We start from the raw sequence: 23,211 nt of genomic DNA, 5'->3' as shown, positions 1-23,211 counted from the left end.
TGACTGACTGGCGACCAGTTCAGGGTGTAGTCCGCCTTTCGCCCAAAGTTGGCTGGGATAGGCTCCAGCGTCCCTAAACAGGATAAGTGGTGTTGAGAATGGATGGATATAATAAATCAGAAGTCAAGGAAAATAACAAAATATTCAAGAATGAAACTATTCAATTTTAAGTTGAGGGATTTGGTGAAAAAAACATACTTGTAATAATTGTTACAAGTTGTTCTGCACATTTTGGTGCAGATTTTCTGCCAAAATTAAAACATCCATTTAGCAAGAAACATGATGTAAATACAGGTGATTTGCTTTAATGGGCCACAATGATGTGGCTGAACTGATCTAGCCCCCAGGCCTTGAGTTTGACACCTGTGCACAACATCAAGCTCCTCAACTCCCTTCATCAGAGTTCCTTGGTACCAAAGTAATAATTACATGAGACAAAGCTTTGCTCTGCCCACAAAACCGCAAATAACTTTGTTTTGCAGTGTATAACAGACGATAGGTTCCCCCCCAAATCTGCAAATAGGTTAACGTGTGAGTATGCAGAAAACATTGTACAATACTTTTTAAAATAAAAGAACAATCATCTAAAAATACATTTAAGCGTCCTTGCGTCCATTGAAAGACGTTATGTAAATCCAAACACCTATTCATCCATCCATTTTCCTTACCGCTTATCCTCACGACAATCGCAGGCGTGATGGAGCCTATCCCAGCAATCTTCAGGCGAGAGGCGGGGTACACCCTGAACTGGCCGCCAGCCAACCGCAGGGGACATAGAAACAAACAACCATTTGCACTCACATTCACACCTATGGGCAATTTAGAGTATTCAATTAACCTAACATGCATGTTTTTTGGGATGTGGGAGGAAACCGGAGTACCCGGAGAAACCCCACGCAGGCACGGGGAGAACATGCAAACTCCACACAGGCGGGGCCGGGAATTTAACCCCGGTCCTCAAAACTGTGAGGCAGACGCTCTAACCAGTCGCCCAACGTGCCGACATTTATAAAATGTGAAAGATTTTTCCATTTTCCCTTATACATATGTGCACTATTGACTTGACAATTTTTTGGGGGGGAAAATGCGCATTATACACGAGAAATTACGGTAACCTACCATGCATGTTTTTGAGATGTGGGAAGAAACCGGAGAAACCCCACGCAGGCACGGGGAGAACATGCAAACTCCACACAGGCGGGGCCGGGAATTTAACCCCGGTCCTCAAAACTGTGAGGCAGATGTGCTAGCCAGTCATCCACCGTGCCGCCCCAAACACCTATTAGTTTTCTATTTATTTGCCTTTGTTTTCATGCTCTTGCTTCTTGACTAGAGTGTGTTATTTTCATGTGCCAGTTTGAGAAGAAAATGGTATAAATGCTGATTTCAAATACAAGTCGTCTATCTCTCGTCTAGATCATAATGTTTGTATTTTGGATGGATTGACCATTGGAGGGCGCTGTGCAGCAAAGGTCCTATTCAGCCCAACAGCATCATGACCAGTCATATAAAACCACTCTGCCGAGTCAAGCTCATGCAAGATGCATGCAGAAACAAGTGAACACTTCTCGTGGGTCTCTCTCTCTCTCTCTCTCTCTCTCGCTCTCTCTCTCTCTCTCTCTCTCTCTCTCTCTCTCTCTCTCTCTCTCTCTCTCTGAGGAAAAGTTGAGATGTCTGAGCTCAGGTTCAGTGGCGGTGAACACTTTTTTTTTTAGGGCAAACATGTTTGACTGTGTATCATATGTTGTTTGTGAGCAGACACCTTGGAGGACGCAGTAGCTGCAGTGAACCAACAGGGACAAAAACTGCCTAAAAACTACTATCGAGCTTGTTGAGATCATATTTTTACCCCCTTTATTCATTAATCTTGTCTGAGTGAAAATGCAACCGCCAGACGCTCACCAGACGACTCAGTCACCAGACACAGAGATCCTGGACCCAGAAGGTACTGTGTGATATTTATTACGTTAATTGATTCTCAACACCGCAAGTACTCTCTTCTCAAAATGTACTGTACATTTATAATCGTACAGAAAAAAAAGGTTGAGCTAATGTATTACTCATCTTACTTGAATGGAAATGTGTTTTCATTGCGCACACATGCAATTTCAGTTCAACATCTGAGTGACTGTGATGACGTAAATTATATTTAGAGTGTTGCTGAATGCAATTTGTCACCAAAATGGAAGAGCAATGCAGTGAAATAATATATAAGGAGGGTAAACCTTGGAAAAACACATGCAGATTTATTACACTGCAAATATTGCGTCCATTATTTCGGCTTGTACCGGTACTTTATATGGGTTTATATTGCTTTGTTGCTGTTTGCAAAAATAAAGTAATAGTTAAGTATAGTAGATGTAAGTACATCCGCCTTACAGTTCTGAGCATGGAGGTTCAATTCTGGATTCTGACCTTCATGTGTGGAGTTTGTGAGGGTTTTCTCCAGATACTCTGGCTTCCTGCCACATTCCAAAAATATGCATGTTAGGTTCATTGAGGACTCTAAATTGTCCCTATAGGTGTGAATAAATATTTAGTTTTTGTTTATTGTGCCCCGGAATCGGCTGGCGACCAGTCCAAAGTGTATCTATACTGTCCTTGAAGTTTGACAGTCATTGTCGTGTTTTGTTTTTCACACATTAAATGTGTTTGAAAGTAAGTGCTGAAAGCGTGCAAAGACTGAGAAGAATTTAGTACTGAATTGTTGAGATATAGCTTAGGGCTTTTTCTTCATCTTGTTTGGCTGGCTAAAAACTAGCCTTGTGACGACAACAGGCTGGGGCGTACCCTCTCTTGCACAAGTCCCCTTCCGCACTTTGTAAACATCAAGAGCCTTATTCCATGCAGTGGCCATTCAAAGGAATTGCCACTTCCTCTTTCCTTTTAACCTGAACCCATTACGACCAGTATAGCATGCAGTTGGCCATCAAACTATGCCCATCACTAAATACATTGTCACTTAAGTGAAAGTGTCTTGTCGACTGGCTGCACATGTATTGGATTGCAAGGCAGCGGCGAAAGAGCCGGGGTTTGCCGCTCTGCGGCCCATTGCCAGCCTGGCCGCTGTTAGAGAGGCTGAAAGAGGTCCGGCACAACAGCACAACAGCCGTCAGCCTCACAGTTGCCTGCCGCATCTCACGGGGCGAGGAGGAGGAGGGAAAATAATTCCTCCAAGGATACCGGTGCACTTCGCGCGGTTGTGGCCGCTTATGGCGCACCTTTTGGCGGCCAGAGAAGCGCGTTGTCCCGCTGAATTTGAAAGTGGGGAAAATTGTCCTGGCGGCGCGGCTTATGGTCATTATTTATCAGAGGCTGCTTCTCTTCAGTCCGTGAGAGCCACTACAATGTGGGTCACTTGGAATTCTCCTCTCCCCACTTAGGAGCCGTGAGAGGAGGCACTTACAGTATTTGATTGACAGCTGAAAGTTCCGAGGGTTTTCAGAGCATTTAGCGAGATGTCCAAAGTGTCTGCAAGCTGAAAGAATGTCTCAATTCTTGACCATTTTGAAGCCTGATTTCACATACTTTGCAATTTTTTAAAATTCATTCATTCATTGTCCCGCTTATGAACAAGACTCTTTTCTCTGATGTGTCAAATTTTCAAGACTTTTTAAAATTCGTTTTGTTCAAAGAATGTATGCTATTTTTCCATGACTTCTGCAGACGCTCTCGTACAGTGCAGACAGTTTTTTGCTCGCTCTGCTTGCTTTGCCTCTCTTTACATTTTTATTGCTGATAAGCTTGCTTTTGTTCTTCTAAAGAAATTAAAAGGAGCAAATCCTGAATATTTTTAAACCTGTGCAACAGTACCTTTTTTTGTAGACACAGTCAGTCGTCGCCATATTCCAATATCTTTTTATACTCCCTCACCATTACGTGAACATGGCCTGCTAATTAGCACAAGCCTGCTATTAGCAACAAGACCAGCAATCAAGAATGCCTCCTTTTTCCACTGAAGACTATTACAAACTGCTACAGAAGATGACGGTCCTGGAAACGAAAATCCACCGTCTTGAAGTGTATGTGGATGCAAATGCAAACACTCTACCGATGTTTCAAAATAGTAAGCAGGGGCATGCTAAGAGACAGCCACTTACATCCACAAAGAGGACAGATGTGGACTGTAGAAACAGTAATGACTCATCCAGGAGTTTTCCCTGGAATTTACAGGGAGCAAAGCTTAAACATATGAGACATCAAAAAGGGAGGACAGAACACCAGCAGATTAGCGAGGAAACCGGCCGGTCTGCGTTGCCTGCTTCTTCAACCCCGAGAGAGTGGCCGTGGACAGTCCCTCCAGCGAAGGGCAAAAAAAGAGGACGCAAGTCAACACAAAACATTGACATCGGACTTACAAATAGATTTGAGCCACCTTTACAAGACCCTGGCCAATAATGCTCATTCCACACCACCACTGAAGGGTATGAAACTAAATCATACAAGAAAAAAAATCGCACCCCAAACGTTAATAGACGATGATGGAGCTGTCCAAGATGTGAAACGTTTTTGCAGCGAGAAGAACACACAAGTACTGTGTTTTACCAATGATATGGTTTTTGAAATCTCAAAAAAAATCCTGGAGATCACGAATGAGCACCCAACTGTGAAATCTGTTGTTATACACACAGGGTTCCTGGATATTGTTAAGCACCAATCAGAGGTACTGAAGTGAGATTTAATTGATCGATTGTTAGGAACAAAAGTGCAATGTTTAGATGCTGAGGTTTTCATAAGTGGATCTCTACCAATGGTACGATTTGGAGATGAATGTTTCAGTAGGCTTAGTCAGTGGCTCAAAGAAGTAGTACTGCGCTATCCGTGAGCTTCATTGACAAGTTCTGCATTTTTTTGGGGAGCACAGACATCTTTACAAGGCAGACGGTCTCAATAAACAAGGGGTTAAGTTATTGGCTGCCAATATTCTTTACTGTGTACGTCATTCAGCGGCGCAAATGGAAAACATTGGCCTTGTTGACGTGGATGAAGGACAAAAAGCGCAGAAGGAGTGTCCAGTGGTACATAAACAATCGGAGGAACAAGAGCTAAGACGACTCGAAGCGCAGATGGAGTCACCAGCGTCACCAAACAATTGGATGAATGAATGATAAATGAAAGGAGGCAGCACTTGGAGTCTCCCACACCCCTCCCCGCCCCATTCAAGCAAATCCCAATGCAATAGTCACTATCCTCTCGCCTAAATACTCTATTCGATGTGACGGACATGATGACGACTATTGTCAATGTTGGAATCCAACGCACACCACGCCAAGATCTCCCTCCCATCCCCCCAAATCTGAAACCAATGTCCACTAAGATGCGAAGGGCCCCTCCTCCACCCATGAAGAATCTTATCTCCAAATCTGACTAATACAGTATGTGAGGGGTCGTGGCTGCAAAAAGATACAAACACCATTCTTGTCCAGAATAAGTATGGAAATCAGCCATTTCATCCCTGTAATTACAAAGGACAGAAAGTTGGTCAAATAAATATGGCATAAAAAAGTAGAACTACAAACTTAGTGAGAATAAAATCTGAACCTTTCAAACCATTGTCTCTAGTTATCTCTGCGAGACTTGCTCTATTCAATATCAGGTCACTGGGTAATAAATCAGTGTTGATTATTAACATCATTACAACCTACGATCTAGACATTTTGCTATTAAATGAAACGTGGTTAATATAAAGTAGCTGGAATACCATTTTAAATGAGGCAACACCAGCAAATTTAAATTTTATGATCAAGTGTCAAATAGGAAAAACGGCAGTAGTATTGCTGCTATTTTTATGTCATTATTTCATTCATTCATCTTCCGTACCGGTTATCCTCACTAGGGTCGCGGCGCGCTGGAGCCTATCCCAGCTATCTTTGGGCGAGAGGCACCTTAAGTAAAAGGTGATCCAAAGGTTATTGTTTTAATAATTTATAGACCTCCAAGATACACTAGAAAATGTATGGAGGATTTTTCAGAAATGCCTATTAAACACCTATTAAAACTAAGAATCTAGAACACTGTGGAGGAGCACCATGATGGTGAAGACCTCTAAATCAAAGTGTAGGAAAGCGGAATGTACGTGGAGAAAAACTCAACTTCAAATAGACTATGACCTCTACTGACAAAGTATTTTTATTTTTTAACCGAGAGTTAGTCAGGGCTAGACAGCAACAATACTCTGAAATCATCAGTAAGAACTGCAACAATACTCGCAGTCTGTTTGCTATGGTTGACAATCTCACAACCCCCTCGAATCAGAACTCCTAATAGCAGATAAATGCAATGAATTTGCTTGTTATTTTAGTGAAAAAAAATTGTTAAACTGTTTTAGTTGTATTTTTCTCTTTCTTTTAAATGTTTATAAGCTGTTTTAAAATGCTTTTAATCATGTAAAGCACATTGAGTTACTTTGTGTATTTGCTTTGTTTTCCTTTCTAATGTTTGCAGAAGTGTTTAGAGCTACCAGTGTATCTAACATTGTTCCTGTGATGACAAATACAGTGCCGTGAAAAAGGATTGGGCCCCTTCTCAAATTCTGATATTTTTGCATAGTTCCCCACTTTAATATTTAAGATCATCTTGATTGAACAGGTCTGGAGGTAATCGGGCTTGGATGTGATCAGTGAAATTAACCAAAAATTGTGTTTATCTACAATTAATTCATGATTTAACATCAGCAGCTGCTTCACAGTTCTGAGGACCTGGGTTCAAATCCGGCCCCGCCTGTTTGGAGTTTGCATGTTCGCCCCGTGCCTTCGTAGTTTTTTTCTGGGTACTCCGGTTTCTTCCCACATCTCAAAAACATGCATGGTAGGTTACCGTAATTTCTCGTGTATAATGCGCATTTTCCCCCCCAAAAAATTGTCAAGTCAATAGTGCACATATGTATAAGGGAAAATGGAAAAATCTTTCACATTTTATAAATGTCGGCACGTTGGGCGACTGGTTAGAGCGTCTGCCTCACAGTTCTGAGGACCTGGGTTCAATAACCGGCCCTGCCTGTGTGGAGTTTGCATGTTCTCCCCGTGCCTGCGTGGGTTTTCTCCGGGTACTCCGGTTTCCTCCCACATCCCAAGAACATCCATGGTAGGTTAATTGACAACTCTAAATTGCCCGTAGGTGTGAATGTGAGTGCGAATGGTTGTTTGTCTATGTGTGCCCTGCGGTTGGCTGGCAGCCAGTTCAGGGTGTACCCCGCCTCTCGCCCAAAGTTAGCTGAGATAGGCTCCAGCACCCCTACGACCCTAGTGAGGATAAGCAGTATGGAAAATGGATGGCTGGATGAATGGGTAATTACTTCTTTACACAGGGCCATGAACGTTGGAGAAAAAAAAAAAAAAAGATAATCCTTGAATCCAATTGCAATCATCTTTTGCGCTCTTCCTGTGATACTTGCTCAGTGAGGTGGCCTCTGCACTCATTTAATAGCAAACTGGTATCTGGGTTTCCAGTTTGGTGGCATACCCCCTCTCCCCCCCAAAAAAACAACAACAACAAAAACATTCTTTCAAAAACAAAAGGCACACTTTATAGAAAATTCAGATTAAAAGTAAAGTTAAAAGTAAATAGTATGACTTGTCAAGTCATGCAGTACAAGTCAAAGTCAAGTTGAGTCTCATGTATGCCAAGTTGCAGTCAAGTTGAGTGTTTCATTAGTCTTAGCCAAGCAATTCGCAAGTCCTGCCATTGGGAACTCGAGTCTGACTCGATCCAAGTCCGCCTCTGCTTTTCTCCCAGTTGCGTTTTCCCTGTTTGAGAGTAATTCCCATCCACAGTTGCCTATGTGCGGAGGAGGAAAACGGCTCTGTGGGTGACTGTGGCTCTACTGACTCTATCTCTGGTGGTGTTGGCTGTGGGTTTGATCTCTGCCACTCGCACTGACAATGTTCCCGTGGCTGGATATTACCCAGGAATCACTGTGAGTGGCAAGCACCTTCCTGCTCATACCTTCACTTCTACAGTCCTGCCTGACTTTGTAGATTCATCCCAACTTTGTTTTTGTCCTCATCCAGTTGAGTTTTGGGGCGTTTCTGGGCATCGTTGGTATCCACCTGATCGAAAACCGCAGGCCTATGGTAAGTGTTTTCATCCCTGTTACACATTTAATAGTTACATAAACCCAGTTGGGACAGACAGTCACATGACACAATGTTGGTCTTTATTAAGCACTGATGTTTGTAACCCAAACAGTAAGCAGAAAATGACAAAATGTGATAGATGGATGGTTGGATGGATGGATAGATGGATGGACAGATAGATATATAGATAGATAGATCAGAAGTAAAAGGATACATGTGACATATATAAATGATTCTGTTACTGTCATTACCTGTGTGTTTTGCAGGAAATTGTTCCGCTATGAGAAAAAATGTGATTACTCTGTTCCCAAGTAATGTGTTCTTGGTGTTTGGGCCCCAGTCACTGGTCGTGACTGCATTTGTGGTCAGTCAAAGGGATTCTGATTGGCTGTGTATTTCGTTGGCAAGAACAGAAATTGAATTAGCATTGGTTGTTTGCTGGGGGGGGCGGCTCGATTATTTCAGACAGCCACACAGCTGAAGTGCCTGGTTGTGTAATAGGAGGCACACAAATGTGATTGTGTTGCCCATTTCAGACCTGAAATGTTGACTTTTTTAGATTGTGGTCTCATAGGTTTGATGATTAAATTTTTTCTGCAATAATCTCTATAAAGTGACAGTCAGACAAACATGAGGGTTTGGTTGTGTCATTGAAGTAACTAACAAAAGTATCCTTACAGAATAATAGTCATTGTAAAGGTTAAGTTTCTGATACAGTTCTCCGATTGGATGTCATTTGATTATATAGATGTACTTACTGTAACAATATGTACGTCTTCACCTGACCCCTCTCTAAAACAAGAGGATCATAGCTCAACATTATTTCAGTTCCTGCTATTATTTCGACACCATGATAGGTAAAAACACTTTCACTGAGATGCTTGAACAGTTTTAAATAGACTGTCCAGAGCAAATGGAGATATTTATTGTATCCGCTGTCTTCATGACTGGCGAAGGCGACCAAGTGTGTCTGTAGTGAATTTTTCATGTGAACTTCAGGGTGTTGTGTGGCAGCTCGGATCCGCTTGTCAGTGTTGGGTATTTGATCTAAAAAGCTGAGCGAAAGTGGAAGAACAATTGAAAGCGTTTTAAAATACATTTCTGCCTATCCAGGCGCTGTTGAGTACAAAACACAAGATTACCAGAGACCTCATGTTTACAGTACAAATGTGGAAAGGAATCTTTCTTTGACGAGTTTATAGGGTCTCCTGTGAAAGATTTTTCAGTTGTTGTTGTTGACAAAATGACAAATCACAACTTAGTTTTCGACCCTAATGAGAAGAAACGGTATTGAAAATGGACGGACAAAACCAAAATTGTCTTGTCACATCACAGCAGTTTTGCACTGCCCCCAAGTTTGTTTTAGAGTTAATGTTATAATTAGTTTTTATGCGTTAACACGCATAAAAACCTGTCTGAGCTTTTAACAGAATGCACTCCTTCAAGATCTCTGCGATCTACTCATCAGATTCTTCTAGTTTTGAAAACTACTTTTATTCTAATTATTTTGGACAGACAGACTGCTGAATCATCACCCAAATGCAAAACACAGTTGTATCTTCAACGCAAGTACAGTATGTGCTGTGGATATTCACCCCTTTTTGCTGTCATTTGCCGTGCATGTGTTTTGAAACTTTAATGATGCTGGCTGTGGCCCATGTGGCATCATACAGGTGTCCGCTTCCCTCCTGAGGCTGAGGCTTTCGCTGTAAGAGGAGAACTGCCAGGTTACTCTTTAAAGAACTCCTACATGTACCCAAGTAACAAGAGCTGTGCAGCATGAAGCATCTTCATGCATTTAGGACTTCATACGCTTGTTTTGGTCAAGATATGATTTGAAGTGTGAACTACTGTAGGCCTACTGGGCCTCGAAAAGAATATTTTAGTGCTTTCAACATCTCTTTAACACGCACAAATGTAATGCAATCCTCTTACTGCATCAACCAAACCACTGGAGATATACAATATGAATTAAATATGATTATGTTAATATGTATTGAGAAATATTAAATACTAAATTGACTCAGTTCATCAACTTGTCATGTATGCCTTTGTTTTGAAGTGCTAGTTTCACTTCAATATAAACTTCTTTTTCTCCCTGATATTTCACACTCATTCACCAACTTGTATGCAACATCCACACATTTTACTACATTTTTTAGGTTTCTAGCCATGTTCGAGGTATGATCAAAGCGTGTGAGAACGACAGAACATTGCTCGTGTACACAAACAAAAAGTTCCTGCTTGGATTGAATTGAAATTTGTGACCGAAACCTTGACTCTTTTGTAGAAAAATGCCCTTGTTAGTATTATTAATAGAAAATGTGATGTTTCAGATTTTTCAATGGCGGCAGCCATTGGAGCCATCTCATTCCGGGCCACACCAAGAGGAAATGATATTGTTGCATATGTGCAATAAACAAGCATCGTTAATAAATCTTTGTTTGACTAGATTGTTTTGAATGTGCTTATCAAACACCACAACGCCACCCTGCACCGTCCAGCCCACCACCACAAGTAAATTCTCAACCTAGGGGAAACACTGCAGCGCATTGTATAATAATGCACACGACTTACAATATATAGTAAGTATTTTTCTCCACAGTTTACCCTCCACATAAGCAAAATCCCACTGATTAGCTGTAGTAAGACTTGCCAGGTGATTACGATTGGACTCATCTACAGCTACGTGGCAACTTTTTGGTGCAGTCACAATTGAGACAGTGCGGTGAGAGTTGTGTGCAGCTCCCAATAGGTCAGTACTATCAATATCTGGAAACAGAAAGCTAGCATAGTAGGAATTAAGAGGATTTGTGCCATATCCTTTGTAAAACATAATAGTGTTAAATAAACATTGCAGTCATGCCTGCTTCTTTCATATCTCATTGTATGTCAATATTTGAAAAGTTTTATACAGCAAGCACTTCCCAGCTGTTAAGTACAGTATGTTTCATAGGGTATTTTTTTAAGAAAACGGGGATCTATAGTTAAAAAACTGAGATCCGTTTTGGATTCCGCACCCAAAAAAATTAGTTAAAAACAGCTTTCAGACCTAACTCAACATAAATTGTGTTCCCGGTGTTAGCCATTTATTGCACAGTCACACCCTAGTGGTGGTAAGCTACTTGTGTAGTCACAGCTGCCCTGGGCGGTCTGACGGAAGCATGGCTGCCATTCTGTGCCTACGGCCCCTCCGACCAAACCCGGGGAGTTTGGTTTCAGCTCTGCCTTCAACTCTATCTCCAAGCCCTACTTCGTGACAACCTCTCCCAGCTCAATGTGCCTGACTCCCTCTGCAGGTGGTGGACAGACTTCCTAAGGGACCAGAAGCAGCATGCGCAGCTGGGGAAGACTGTCTCGGACACTCGGATGGACCATCAGCACAGAATCCCCTCAGGGCTGTGTACTTTCCCCTTGGGTCTTCTCCCTGTACACCAAGTGCTGCACCTACAGCCATCAATCCGTAAAATTGATCAAGTTTGCAGACAACACCATCACCCCATCGTCCTTATCTTGGACGTTGATGAGTCTGCCTACAGGTGGGAGTTGGACTGTCTGGCGTCCTAGTGAAACCACAACAACCTGGAGGTTAACACCCAGCAAACTAAGTAGATGATCGTGGACTTCAGGAAAGTCACAGCCCCAAAGTGCTCCCTCACAGACTCCTCGCTCTCCATTGTGAACTCCTTCCGCTTCCTGGGCGCCAACATCACCCGCAGCCGACCATCAGCTTCCTCACCAAAAAGGCCCAGCAGAGGATGCTCTTCCTACGACAGCTGAGGAAATTTAAGCTGCCAGCCAAGATGCTGGTGCAGTTATAGACGGCCATGCAGCCGCTATGCCGGTTCCACTGCCAGGGACAGCCACAGACTGCAGCGCACTGCCTGTGTGCCGCAGAGAAGGTGATCGACTGTAGGCTCCCATTAATCCAGGACCTGTACGTCTCCAGGACGTGCGGGTCGGATTGCGGCTGACCGTACACATCTTGGACACAGCCTGTTTGACCCTCTCCCCTCATGCAGGAGGCTACGGTCCATTCGGACCAGAACCTCCGCCCACATGAACAGCTTCTTCCCTTGCAAAGTGCAGCCCTCGCCCTTCAGACTCATGAACACTAAATAAGCCAGTATCAACCATTATAATTTCACACCTACACCTGATGCTTATTGCACAATTGCTTATTTTCCTTCTTTTGAATTTTTATTTTTATTATTACCATCTATGTTTCACGTTTGACAATTGGACTGAGAAAAATTCCTAGCTGAGAATGTACCTTTCACTTACAATAAAGCTGATTCTAATGCTGATGTCCCCACGACCCAACTCAGATAAGAAGAAGAAGAATCACCTTTTATTGTCATGAACATGCATGCACATGAAATGTGTTCTCTGCATTTAACCCATCACAGTGAACACATACACATGTTAGTGGAACACACTGGAGCAGGGGGCAGCTGAAGCGCCCGGGGAGCATTTCGGGGGTAAAGCAAGGACACCACAGCCGTGAGTCCAGGGGATGGTGGCGGATGGTCCAGTTGGGGTCTGGAACCTGGGTCCCCCACGGTGGCAGGCAATGATCTTAAACATTGGGCCACGGCTGCCCAATGCAGTAAGCAGAAGAGAATGAATGAATGTATTCGGTAAAAGCCTGTTTTAGATCCAATCCAGTGACATTTCCGCTCAATAATTGACACTGAATAATTATTTGCGATCTCAAAGAGGAGACAAACTGTATTTGTACATTACTGTATTTTCACGACCGTAGGGCGCACCGTATTAAAAGGCGCAGTCTCAGTTACGGGGTCTATTTCTGTATTTAACACATACATAAGGCGCACCGTATTATTGGGCGCAGGCATGGTAAAACATACGCTAGCTTAAAACATACGGTAGCATGCGTGCACGCTAAGACAATGTTTTTAAAAAGGCAGCGGGAGCAAAACTGAGTTTGGTTGTACCTTATTGAAGTATTTAACAATGTACTCACGTTATTTTTTGATCAATCTTCATCCACAAATCCATAAAAGTCCTCCTCCTCTTTATCCGAAATGAACAGCTGGGCAAGTTCTCCATCAAACACGCCGGGTTCCCTCTCGTCATTGCATTGTCAGAGTCAGTCTCGTTGCCGGGGGACTGTTCAGCAATGATGCCGGCTTTCGCGAAAGCTCGGGCAACGGTCAAAGCAGATACCTTAGCCCAGCCATCCACAATCCATTCACAAATTGTGGTGTAACTCGCCCGGCGTTGCCTCCCAGTCTTAGTTGCACTTGGTTTTTCACAGCGGCTCCTCGTCCGTCCAGCCCTTTTGATTGGCCTTAACGATGACTTCGGCTGGAAACTTTTCTTTAGGCAGCGTCTCCCTCTTAAAAATCACCATAGGTGGCAGTTTCTGTCCATTACCATGACAACCAAGCACAACAGTAAAAGGCGACTTCTCGTGCCCCGTTGTGCGTATCGCTACCGTGATGGTCCCCTTCTTCTCTACAGTGTGGTTAGCCGGGATGTCGAAAGTGAGCGAAGGTGAGCGGCACCTCGTCCATGTTGATGTGGTTGGGCTGGATGTGTTTGTCGGCAATCTTTTTACTGCAGTAGGAGCGGAAGATGGCCAGCGTTTCCTTGTAATCCGCCAGAAGTTACTGCGCCACGGTAGTCCTTGGCCGGATGGATAGATGGCGCCGTTTCATAAAACGAAAGCACCAAGACGGACTTCTTTGAAAATGTTCGATTTTCATTTCTTCTGCAAGCGTTATTGCCCTCAGTGGAATGGAGATTGAAGAGACGCTTCCCCCGTTCTTTCTCCTGTTCTTTGCTCATTAATCCATTGCTCAAGTTGGTCTTCCAACTCGGGCCACCTCGCCTTATTACCGCGGAAACTCAGCTTCGTCTTCTTGACTTGGCGGAGCTCGTTTTCCTGCTTCCTCCACTTGCGAACCATGGATTTGTTGATCTTGAATTCTCTCGCAGCTGCTCGATTCCCATGTTCCTCCGCGTAACTGACAGCTTGCAGTTTAAACTGTGCTTCTTAAGCGTGTCTTTTCATAGGTGCCATTTTCGGGGGTCCTTAGCCAAACCGATGTTGTTTTGCACAATGCACACCCCGGCGCTATATACCTACTGGGGACGTGCCTTTAGCCTCCCCTTTACGTCTGCATGCTGTCCTCAGCCACGTCCGCTTTTCCTCTATATAAGCAGCCTGTTGGCAGGAAATGCTCCCAGTCAGTCAAGCGGAGCGCTCATCAAAGTCACACATAAGGCGCGCCGCATTATAAGGCGCCCCGTCCATTTTGGAGAAAATGCAAGACTTTTAAGTGCGCCTTATGGTCGTGAAAATACGGTAGTTATGTTTTGAAGGTAAATTTCACATCTTGTATATATTACAAATTAATAGACTGACTCATACAGTCCTAATTTGATTTGGCCAGGACATCCAAAAGCATGAAATTCTCTCTTTGAAAAAAATAAAGAGAAACTAGCTCTCCATTTGAACTCATGGTGCTGGCTCCTTTTAGACGCAGTGGCTTTTACGTTTATGACTAAACGCTTCACCAAGCTGGTGTTCTGTTCTCACTTCTAAAAGGCTCTTCTGGACATCCTCACTATATTTCACGGACAAAAGTCCTCCTGGTCACCTTGCAGCATGAAGAGCAGGACAGTATTTTAACCAACATGCAATGGCATGTTCACTTCTTATTAACAGTGCTGTGGTGGTCTGCCACTGGAACAGTGAGCACTGCAAAAAGACCTTGACTTGACTTTAGTTTTGTATCATACAAAACATCTTTTCCTAAAGACAGCTTGCACTCCTTACTTCTTTTTATTTGCTGCTTTGCATCCCTCATCTATGCATATGAAGGCAGATTAGAGGCTCTGTTTGGAATACGTGGATGTGTTTTATGTGCCGACAGCTCGTGCTAAGCTAATGTGAAGTCATGCATTTGTCAGGTTCTATTGTCTGTGCTGCTGGCCTCATTTCCCATTTGGAGCACATAAAAGTCGAGGCATTGAAACAGCTAATGAAGTGGAGAGTCTGGGCCGGGGGCAGATAAAAACCCACCCGGAAAATTATTTTATTTTCATGTCTTTCATACTGTATGTGCTTTCATTCAATCAACAGTAATCCTGTTTATGTTTTTCCTTCTCATGTAAGACACAGAGCTGCAAGCATCTGACACAATGGACCACTTTCTTTAGTTTGATCAGTAGTAATAAGCTTTAGACATTTGTTGTAACATCACAACAAAGAAAGCTTAAAGTGGTTTACCACAGGCTTACGCATGTTTTAGCGTGTACTGTAAATACTGTATGTGGACAGAATCGATGGAACAAGTAATCCATCCATCCATCCATTTTCTATACCGCTTATCTTCACAAGGGTCGTGGGCGTCCCGGAGCCTATCCCAGCTGACTCTGGGCAAGAGGCGGGGTACACCCTGAACCGGTTGCCAGCCAATCGCAGGGCACATAGAAACAAACAACCTTTTGCACTCGCTTTCACACCTACGGGCAATTTAGAGTCGTCAATCAACCCCATTTTGGGGATGTGGGAGGAAACCGGAGTACCTGGAGAAAACCCACGCAGACACGGGGAGAACATGCAAACTCCACAAAGGCGGGGCCGGGATTTGAACCCCGGTCCCCAGAACTGTGAGGCAGATGTGCTAACCAGTCGGCAAATGTGCCGACGGAAAAAGTAATCCAATATAATATAAAGTTTACGGTCACATAGCATTCTGAGCGTCAATGAAGGGTTAACAATTACCGTCAGCACCAGTCGTCATTTCAATAGCGCTAAATCACAACAGAAATGGTCTCAGTTCAATAAAGATTTGCTATGAGAATACAGTAACACCAGCAGGAATGAATAACAGTGTTTTCTTGTTTTTTTCCCCCCTGGCACAATGACTCTCCTTACAGTTTTAATTATGAAATGTGATACTGTATATTGGAAACATGCCTCTGTGTAGATGCACTAAACCCTTGCAGGAACCTCCTTAAAGATAATGTTGAGTTTTTGTATTCAACAAACATGCTGAAACACTGATATTGAAAACCCTTTTTCCAGAATTAGAATGCAGTTGGGTTGTGAAATTGGGGGGGGGGGGGGACGACATATGCACGTAACCCTGAATATAATATATAATAAAATGTGTGAAATAACATCTAAGATAATCAATCTTAAAAGGCATAGTTAAAAAATATAATGCCAACCAGAAATATAGCTCAGATATAATAACTTCTTCTGATCATCCTTTCTGCAACAGCAAGCATTTGTGTTGTCTAATTGACAGCGCTCCACTAGAACAATAATTTGTCATATCAATTCTATATGTTTATGAAAAAGCTCTGTTGTACATCAATACATTTCATATACATGCAAATGATCCCACAAAGTATTTTAAAGTCAGTTATCAAAAGCACAGAAAGCACTGTCCTAGAGGGGTGATTGAACAGTGTCAGGAAATGATGCTGAGATATACAAATATTATTACGAAGTTCATAATTGGACATCTACAACAGGGCAGCTGGGGTTTCAGAACAAAGTGTGTGTGCGCGTGCGTGTCCGTGTGTCCATAGTTATAAGAAGAAGCCACGTTTCCCATAAATTACCCACAAAGCACCTATGCTTTGGCAGAGCGTGGCATCATATGTTTCCATTCTCATCCTGTAGTTTTTCTACAGCCACTGCTAATCAGGTCACACAGAACAATATTATATCTGTGTACAGTATTTTTTACTGGCCTAACATGAAATAAAAGTAACTGTTACTTGTGTTGCTATATAACTTTTCACGATATTGTACAATGCATTTTTTCTCTCGTTGCACATCTGTTCTCTTCAAGCTCATGGCTGCCATTATCTTCATCAGCATTGGAGTTATTGCGTCCTTCTTCTGTGCCATCGTGGATGGGATCATCGCGTCAGAATTTATTGTAAGTATCAGAAAGAAGAAAAATGTCTACGTATAATTATCACCACCATCCCAATTTGCCTCTTCACGTACAAATCAGAGCAACTCAAATTTCAGCCTTTGGTTCGGGACAAGAGCATCAATGATTATTTTGGGTCAAGAAAATAAATCATTTCACCCGCCAAAAGTGCATGTCTGTGCCATATTCATCCAAGCAACAGAAAAGTCATTTATTTAGCCCTTCCTTAAATGATTTTATGAACGATGTCTGAATTTCCACCACGTCTGTTTAAGAATCATGCTACCAATTATGTCTTGAGATTTTAGCCACATCTCTGTCGGGCCAATTATACATTATTCGTGCACTCACTCTAGTCGTCTCGCCACTCGTGCTTGAAAAGTATCTGCACCATTTGCACAATTGATATTGTTTCAGATTATCGCACTAAAACTCACTTTAAACTGCATACATTTCTGGAAGTCTCTGCGCCATTTGCACAATGGTCACCGCACCAGACTATTAGTCATTTCAAACTGGTCTAAATTGCGAGAGGACTCGGCATCATTTTGCACAATTGTCAAAAAAATAAAATATCGGCATTACCACATTACGAGTAACCTTTTGTTGCTCAGTGACTGTGTTTTTTATGTTTTTATGTCTCAAAAGCATTCTCTGTCAATTGACGGTGTGTTGTCGTACGAAACTACCGGAGACCAATTCCTTGCGTGTTTCTGACATACTTGGCAAACAAAGATGATTCTGATTCTGAATTTACCTTTTTAAATGTGATTTATGGGTAGCGTTCTGTTTCCCTCCCTTACGTAACATTTTTTTTTTTTTTTTGACCAACACTTCACACATTCAAACTGCTGTGGTAGTGGAGAAGGCCAAAGTCATCATATATTTACACATTTTTTCATTCACCGGTGACTTAAATATGTCCGTGGACCTCATGTTTCTATTCCCACCCCCTGGCTATTACAATATTTCTCAATTGCGAAAACACTGAACCAAATCCTCAGTGCCCTGAACCAACTTATTGAATTGGTCACTCTTTTAGTAGAACCTTAGGCCCTTTTCACCTAGTTAGAAACCATCATGAACATATTTTCACCCACTAAAACACATTCTGCACTCTGATGCACTTGTGTTGCATGATGATAAGCGCAGGTAGCAAAAGTCAAACTCAGTTAAAGCACAGCAACTCAAAATTGATCACAGTTGTGGCTAATGATGTGAAGAAACCAATGTAAGCCAGGTTAGTGAGCAATGTTTGCTGAAGTTTCACCATGGATAGAGATCATCAGAGAGACAAAGGCAGAGTAAGAAGTGATCCAGGAGGAAGACGAGAGAGAAGAGCTATAAGAGAAAGAACAATTACACACTGTATTTCAGATGAAATACGGGCAACTTTTGCAGATTCTTCCACGGTTTGACAATAAGAAAAGCGGGAATGCAAGCGAGTGCAGTCCAACCTAAGCACATTCACTGTCCACCATAGCCCGAAGATTCAGAGATATGAACAAGTAGGCCTTATTGCTTTCTATATTACGTACATGATTTCAGTATGACTCTATGCGTAGTTGTACACAAAAAGGTATTTCAATACATCAATTTTATACTCGTAGGCCTAGTACTTCATCTTTATAAACAAAACATATATATATTTTTTATTATTTTTTTTTAACTTCAAGTGCCAAGTAGGATTTTTGCTTTGGTTTGCAAAATGCATTGCTATTGTGAAAAATCCAGATTATTCCTGTAGATTTATGATCTGGTGATTGTGTTTTCCTTTTTTCAATGTCGTGTGTAATGACTGTTCAGTGGGTTTTTCATTTTGATTGAGCGGGGGTGAGTTTTGAGTCAGTCGTTTGGTTTTGCAGAAAGAGTCAGGGGTTTTGTGAATGTTGCTTGAATTTTGGGATTTGTATTTAAGGTATTGAGAAAATGGGTGGAGGTTTCAAGAAATGTGTTTTAGCAGTTGAGAAAAACTGTAACCCAGTGAAAGATAAAATGTATTTCATGAGTAAGGATTAACCAGGAGGAGTTTAGAACACCATTCAGCTTCTGACACTAATTCGCTGATATTGATCAACAATGCTATCAAAGCCCCTTCACAGCCTCACAGGACAGTAGAATTTATATTCATTGCTCCTTCAAGCCTCACACAATGAAATCATTTAATGACCTCGTTCATTCTATCATCCTGGTGCAGGCGGTCTGCTGGTAATCTGCAGCGTTAGCCATAAAACTGCTGCATTCACACTAATGTGCACGGTGCACTTCCCCCAAAACTCGAAAGCTGCAAGTGTGACACTTGTACTGCAGAAAATATTTGTGATTGTTTGGCCAGCAGTCGGAAGTCTACTTTTCATGCGGGTTGTTTCTTTCTTGTAATCCTCCCACAGGACATCAGACCTTTGCAAGAGGACATGTGTGACTTTTACACCAGCGGCTCTGGCTATGCTTATGACAGCTACTATACTGAGGTGAAGCTACACACACACACACACACACACACACACACACAGACACAGACACACTTTTTCATGATGTTTTTAAATGGAATATTGAATAACTGTTTATGAAAAATACGACATAAATCTGCTTTTGATACTTCCATTAGTATTTTGTAACACATTATAGAGTATGGCCAATTGCAATTTTGCATTGTAAACTACACTTTTGGGTGATGTGTGAAATGAATTATAGTACTGTACGACAAGCTCCTTGCAAAGGTTTCAATTCTGTGACATCTAGTGCTTGACTGACATTACTGCATGTATATAATAATAATAATAATAATAATAATAGGTTTGATTCATATAGCGCCTTTCAAAAACTGTTATACAAACAAATGGAAAGCTGTTGCCAAAATATTAGAAACAGCTCCCATTCTGTTGCAAGAAAGTTTACACTACTGCAAACTAAAACTACAGTAAAAAAATAATAATAATAAAATGTAAAAAAAACTTTAAAAGATCTATGACTGCATATGACAAAATAAAGCATTGAACTCATCAGATCTTTCTGAATAACCGCTTCAATCCACCAAACTTTCAGGTGACGTGTCATTCATTCAACAAAGCCTGCAAGCTGAAGCTGAGAAGCAACACCTGCTACTGCTGCTACCTTCATAACTGTGAGAGGTAACTTGCATTCATTTTTATACATATCACACATCTCCTTTCTATTTCTTATACAATGGTTATGATGGTTATATATACAGTAGATATTAGATAATAGACTAAAATGTAACCGGTGTAAAAAAAAACCACAAAAAACAGTTTCAACTGACATTTTTGTTTGGATGATGCGCATTTTGTGTGTTACAGCACAGAGTACCACCCTCAGTACTTTGAGTTCACTGGGGTCAACAGCTGTTGGGATGTGATCCACCTCCATCGTCTGCTGTGGGCCTCAGTGGTCCTCAACGTGACCGGCCTCTTCCTGGGAATCATCGCTGCCGCCATCCTCGGAGCCTACAAGGACATGGTGAGCAGTCCAAGGAATGGTGACTAAAGTGGCTTTGAAATAAGATGAACAGCAAATTCAAGATTTCGTACCAAAGAGCCAATGTATATCAACACTGTCGTGAGTCACTGGACAGGAACAGGAAGTCAAAAAGCACTGGTGGAAGGTAACAAAAGGAACTTTTTGTTACTTAGAGTCTCCAATCCACCTACCATGCATGTTTTTGGGATGTGGGAGGAAACCGGAGTGCCTGGAGAAAACCCACACAGACACAAGGAGAACATGCTAACTCCACACAGGCGGGGCCGGGATTTGAACCCCAGGACTCAGAACTGTGAGGCAGATGTGCTAACCAGTCATCCACTGTGCCATGTACAGACACACACACTCCAAGGAAATTATTCCCAAAACAATATTTTTTTTAAAAGTTTATTTATAGATATTAGTTTCACAAACACATTATTAATCTGTATTAAATATTAAATACACATTTAAAAGAAAGCAGTTCTGTTTGGAGTTGGCAAGTTCTTGCATAGGTTTTGTTCAGGGACTCCATTTTCCTCCCACATTCCAAAAAACATGCATGTTCACTTATTAGAGACTTTAAACATTGCACTCTTAGACATTTCGTAGATTTTTACAGTCAACTTGATTATAATACTTACTGACAACAGTGTCAAATCAATGTTTCTAGTCATTGTGGTGCTGATGAGTTACACAGAGTAAACAGGAGCTATTTTGGGGTTGCTGAAGAAGTACATAAGCAGAACTGACCGGGATGTCACTCTATTGCACACAACCCACAGTCAGGGTTTCATGGACAAAAAATTACAACATACATGTAAGACACACATTCAACAAACGATGGGTAACATAAACACACATGATCAATGTTACGTTAATCCTTATCGTTCATGAACATGAAGGATTAGCGTCTTTATTATGGCAACAATTCAACATTTTATGGCGCAATGCATGCCGGGAGCACACGGCGTCACAATTCTGCTGCATGCAAAATTACAGTAACTGTGTGACGTCAATCAAATTCCCACAATGCAGTGAAAACTAGTTAATTACTGTAAAATCCCTTTCATGTATTAACTGTTACTGTAAGATACAGTACGTGGTAAATAACTGTCGAATTGACATGAAAGGCTCACAGTGTGTGAATAATGGTGCCCAGTCCATGTTGTAACCCTGCATCTCGGTCACACGCTTATCCTCCACTTCGACTTGAAACTGTTCCCTGCAGCAGAAGCCCACCGCACCAGTGGCTCCAAGCCCAGCGCCACCGCCACACATCCTGTACAACCCGACTCAGCACATGCTCACCTACGCTGGCTTCTGCCCTCCAGGGCAGAATCTCCCTGCCTACCCCAACTATCCAGGACCAGCGCAGGTGGGTAACAGAGGACACAAGAGCAAATTGTCGCATTGTGTATGACAGTATAACCAGGCCACAACTCTTATTCCAAGTGCAGGTTGAAAAAATAAGATTCATTCAAGAAATTTTGAATGAAACTTTGTTGAGACATTCCCAAACTCAAGAGGATGGTTTGACATTTCATCTGGCCTTATCCCCAGAAACACAAGTCTTGTGTGATTTTTAGGGCATGAAATGTTTCATTGTTTATTAAAAAAAAAAAAAAAAAGAAAAACTCATTTTAGTCGCCCCAAGGAAAAAATTCCATTATCCCGTCTGTTATATTGAACCTGCTACATACACTACATAGTCCATAAATGCACGCATGCAAACAGATTTCTATGAAAATGCACTTAATATAATGCAGTACTCTTCTACATCACTGCAAACTACCACCACATTAATAAACATATTGTTACATTAACACCTTTCTCATGGTAGCAGTCACAGCTGAACTTTTTTATCTTTGCAAAGATGGAATGTACAGGTGTACCTAATAAAGTGGTTAGTCTTTATTTTTGCAAAAGAGGAATGAATGTACAGGTGTACCTAATAAAGTGGTTAGCAAGTACCTACCGGTAGTTCTTCATGACATTCATCCTACAACACCTTTTCTCCAGTCTAACAGCAGTTTCCAGGGACCTGCTACCCCGCAAATGATCCCTGAGGGAGGTCCTGTTGGCATGTCCTGTCCTTCTGATGAAACCCAGAGTCAGCCACCCTCACAAAGTGCCACCCAGTTGCTACAGCAGGGAGGTACCCAGGAACCAGGAGGATTCATGCTTACGCCCAATGCGCCGGTTCTCTTCGGATCCTCACACAGCCCCTTTGAGAAACCTCCACCTTATGCCTACTGAGCTCTCTGCCCCCCACCAAAAACCGCAGTAGTTGTCTCGAATTAGTCCACCTTAGAAAACGTTCGCTCGACGGCCGGGTGCAGACGCAGAGGTCAGTGAGCTCCTCTCTGCTGCTAGAAGGGTGCAAAATGTCTGTTGATGTAAGTAGTGAACATAGTTCATGTGCATTGAATAGGCCTCCAACATTAGTATACCAAATGACTGACATTTGCTTGTTATAGCCAGTTTCTTAGCAGGTGTCCCTGTGTGCTATCGCAATACCATGAATGCACTACAAATAAGGGCTTTCTTTCAACAGGAATTTGAGGATAAACCACACTGTCGCTGCTACATTGCATTTTAATGATTGTGTCATTCAAGGTTTATTAAGACAGAAAAGTGTTACCTGTAGCACTACTTGCAGTGTTAATATCAGGAGATGTACTTTGTGTGAACATTGTGTACGTAGCACATAATCGCGAGCAGTGTTCGAA

The 23,211-nt window shown here is 42.1% G+C and overlaps 1 protein-coding gene across 1 annotated transcript; it reads left to right on the top strand.

Moving 5' to 3' along the window:
* The first annotated feature begins 1,881 nt into the window (after positions 1–1,881).
* Positions 1,882–23,210, top strand: LOC133399078 (transmembrane protein 255B). Its single transcript, XM_061670185.1, has 9 exons — positions 1,882–1,945; positions 7,773–7,915; positions 8,010–8,072; positions 16,916–17,005; positions 19,393–19,473; positions 20,048–20,133; positions 20,320–20,479; positions 21,711–21,857; positions 22,502–23,210. The coding sequence occupies exons 1-9, from the start codon at positions 1,882–1,884 to the stop codon at positions 22,736–22,738; spliced, it is 1,071 nt and encodes a 356-aa protein (XP_061526169.1). The 3' UTR covers positions 22,739–23,210.
* Position 23,211: the final 1 nt, after the last annotated feature.

The sequence above is a fragment of the Phycodurus eques genome, chromosome 2, assembly GCF_024500275.1.
Source record: "Phycodurus eques isolate BA_2022a chromosome 2, UOR_Pequ_1.1, whole genome shotgun sequence".
NCBI classification, from domain to species: domain Eukaryota; kingdom Metazoa; phylum Chordata; class Actinopteri; order Syngnathiformes; family Syngnathidae; genus Phycodurus; species Phycodurus eques.
The sequence above is the reverse complement of the archived record's forward strand: the minus strand, read 5'-3'. Positions and strand labels throughout refer to the sequence as shown.

Bases quoted from the DNA above. Each gene is read 5' to 3' on its own strand.
- LOC133399078 (XM_061670185.1), top strand. From the start codon at position 1,882: ATGCAACCGCCAGACGCTCACCAGACGACTCAGTCACCAGACACAGAG. The intron at 20,480-21,710 runs GTGAGCAGTCCA...TGTTCCCTGCAG, and splicing joins TCGGAGCCTACAAGGACATG to CAGAAGCCCACCGCACCAGT. The intron at 21,858-22,501 runs GTGGGTAACAGA...CCTTTTCTCCAG, and splicing joins ACTATCCAGGACCAGCGCAG to TCTAACAGCAGTTTCCAGGG.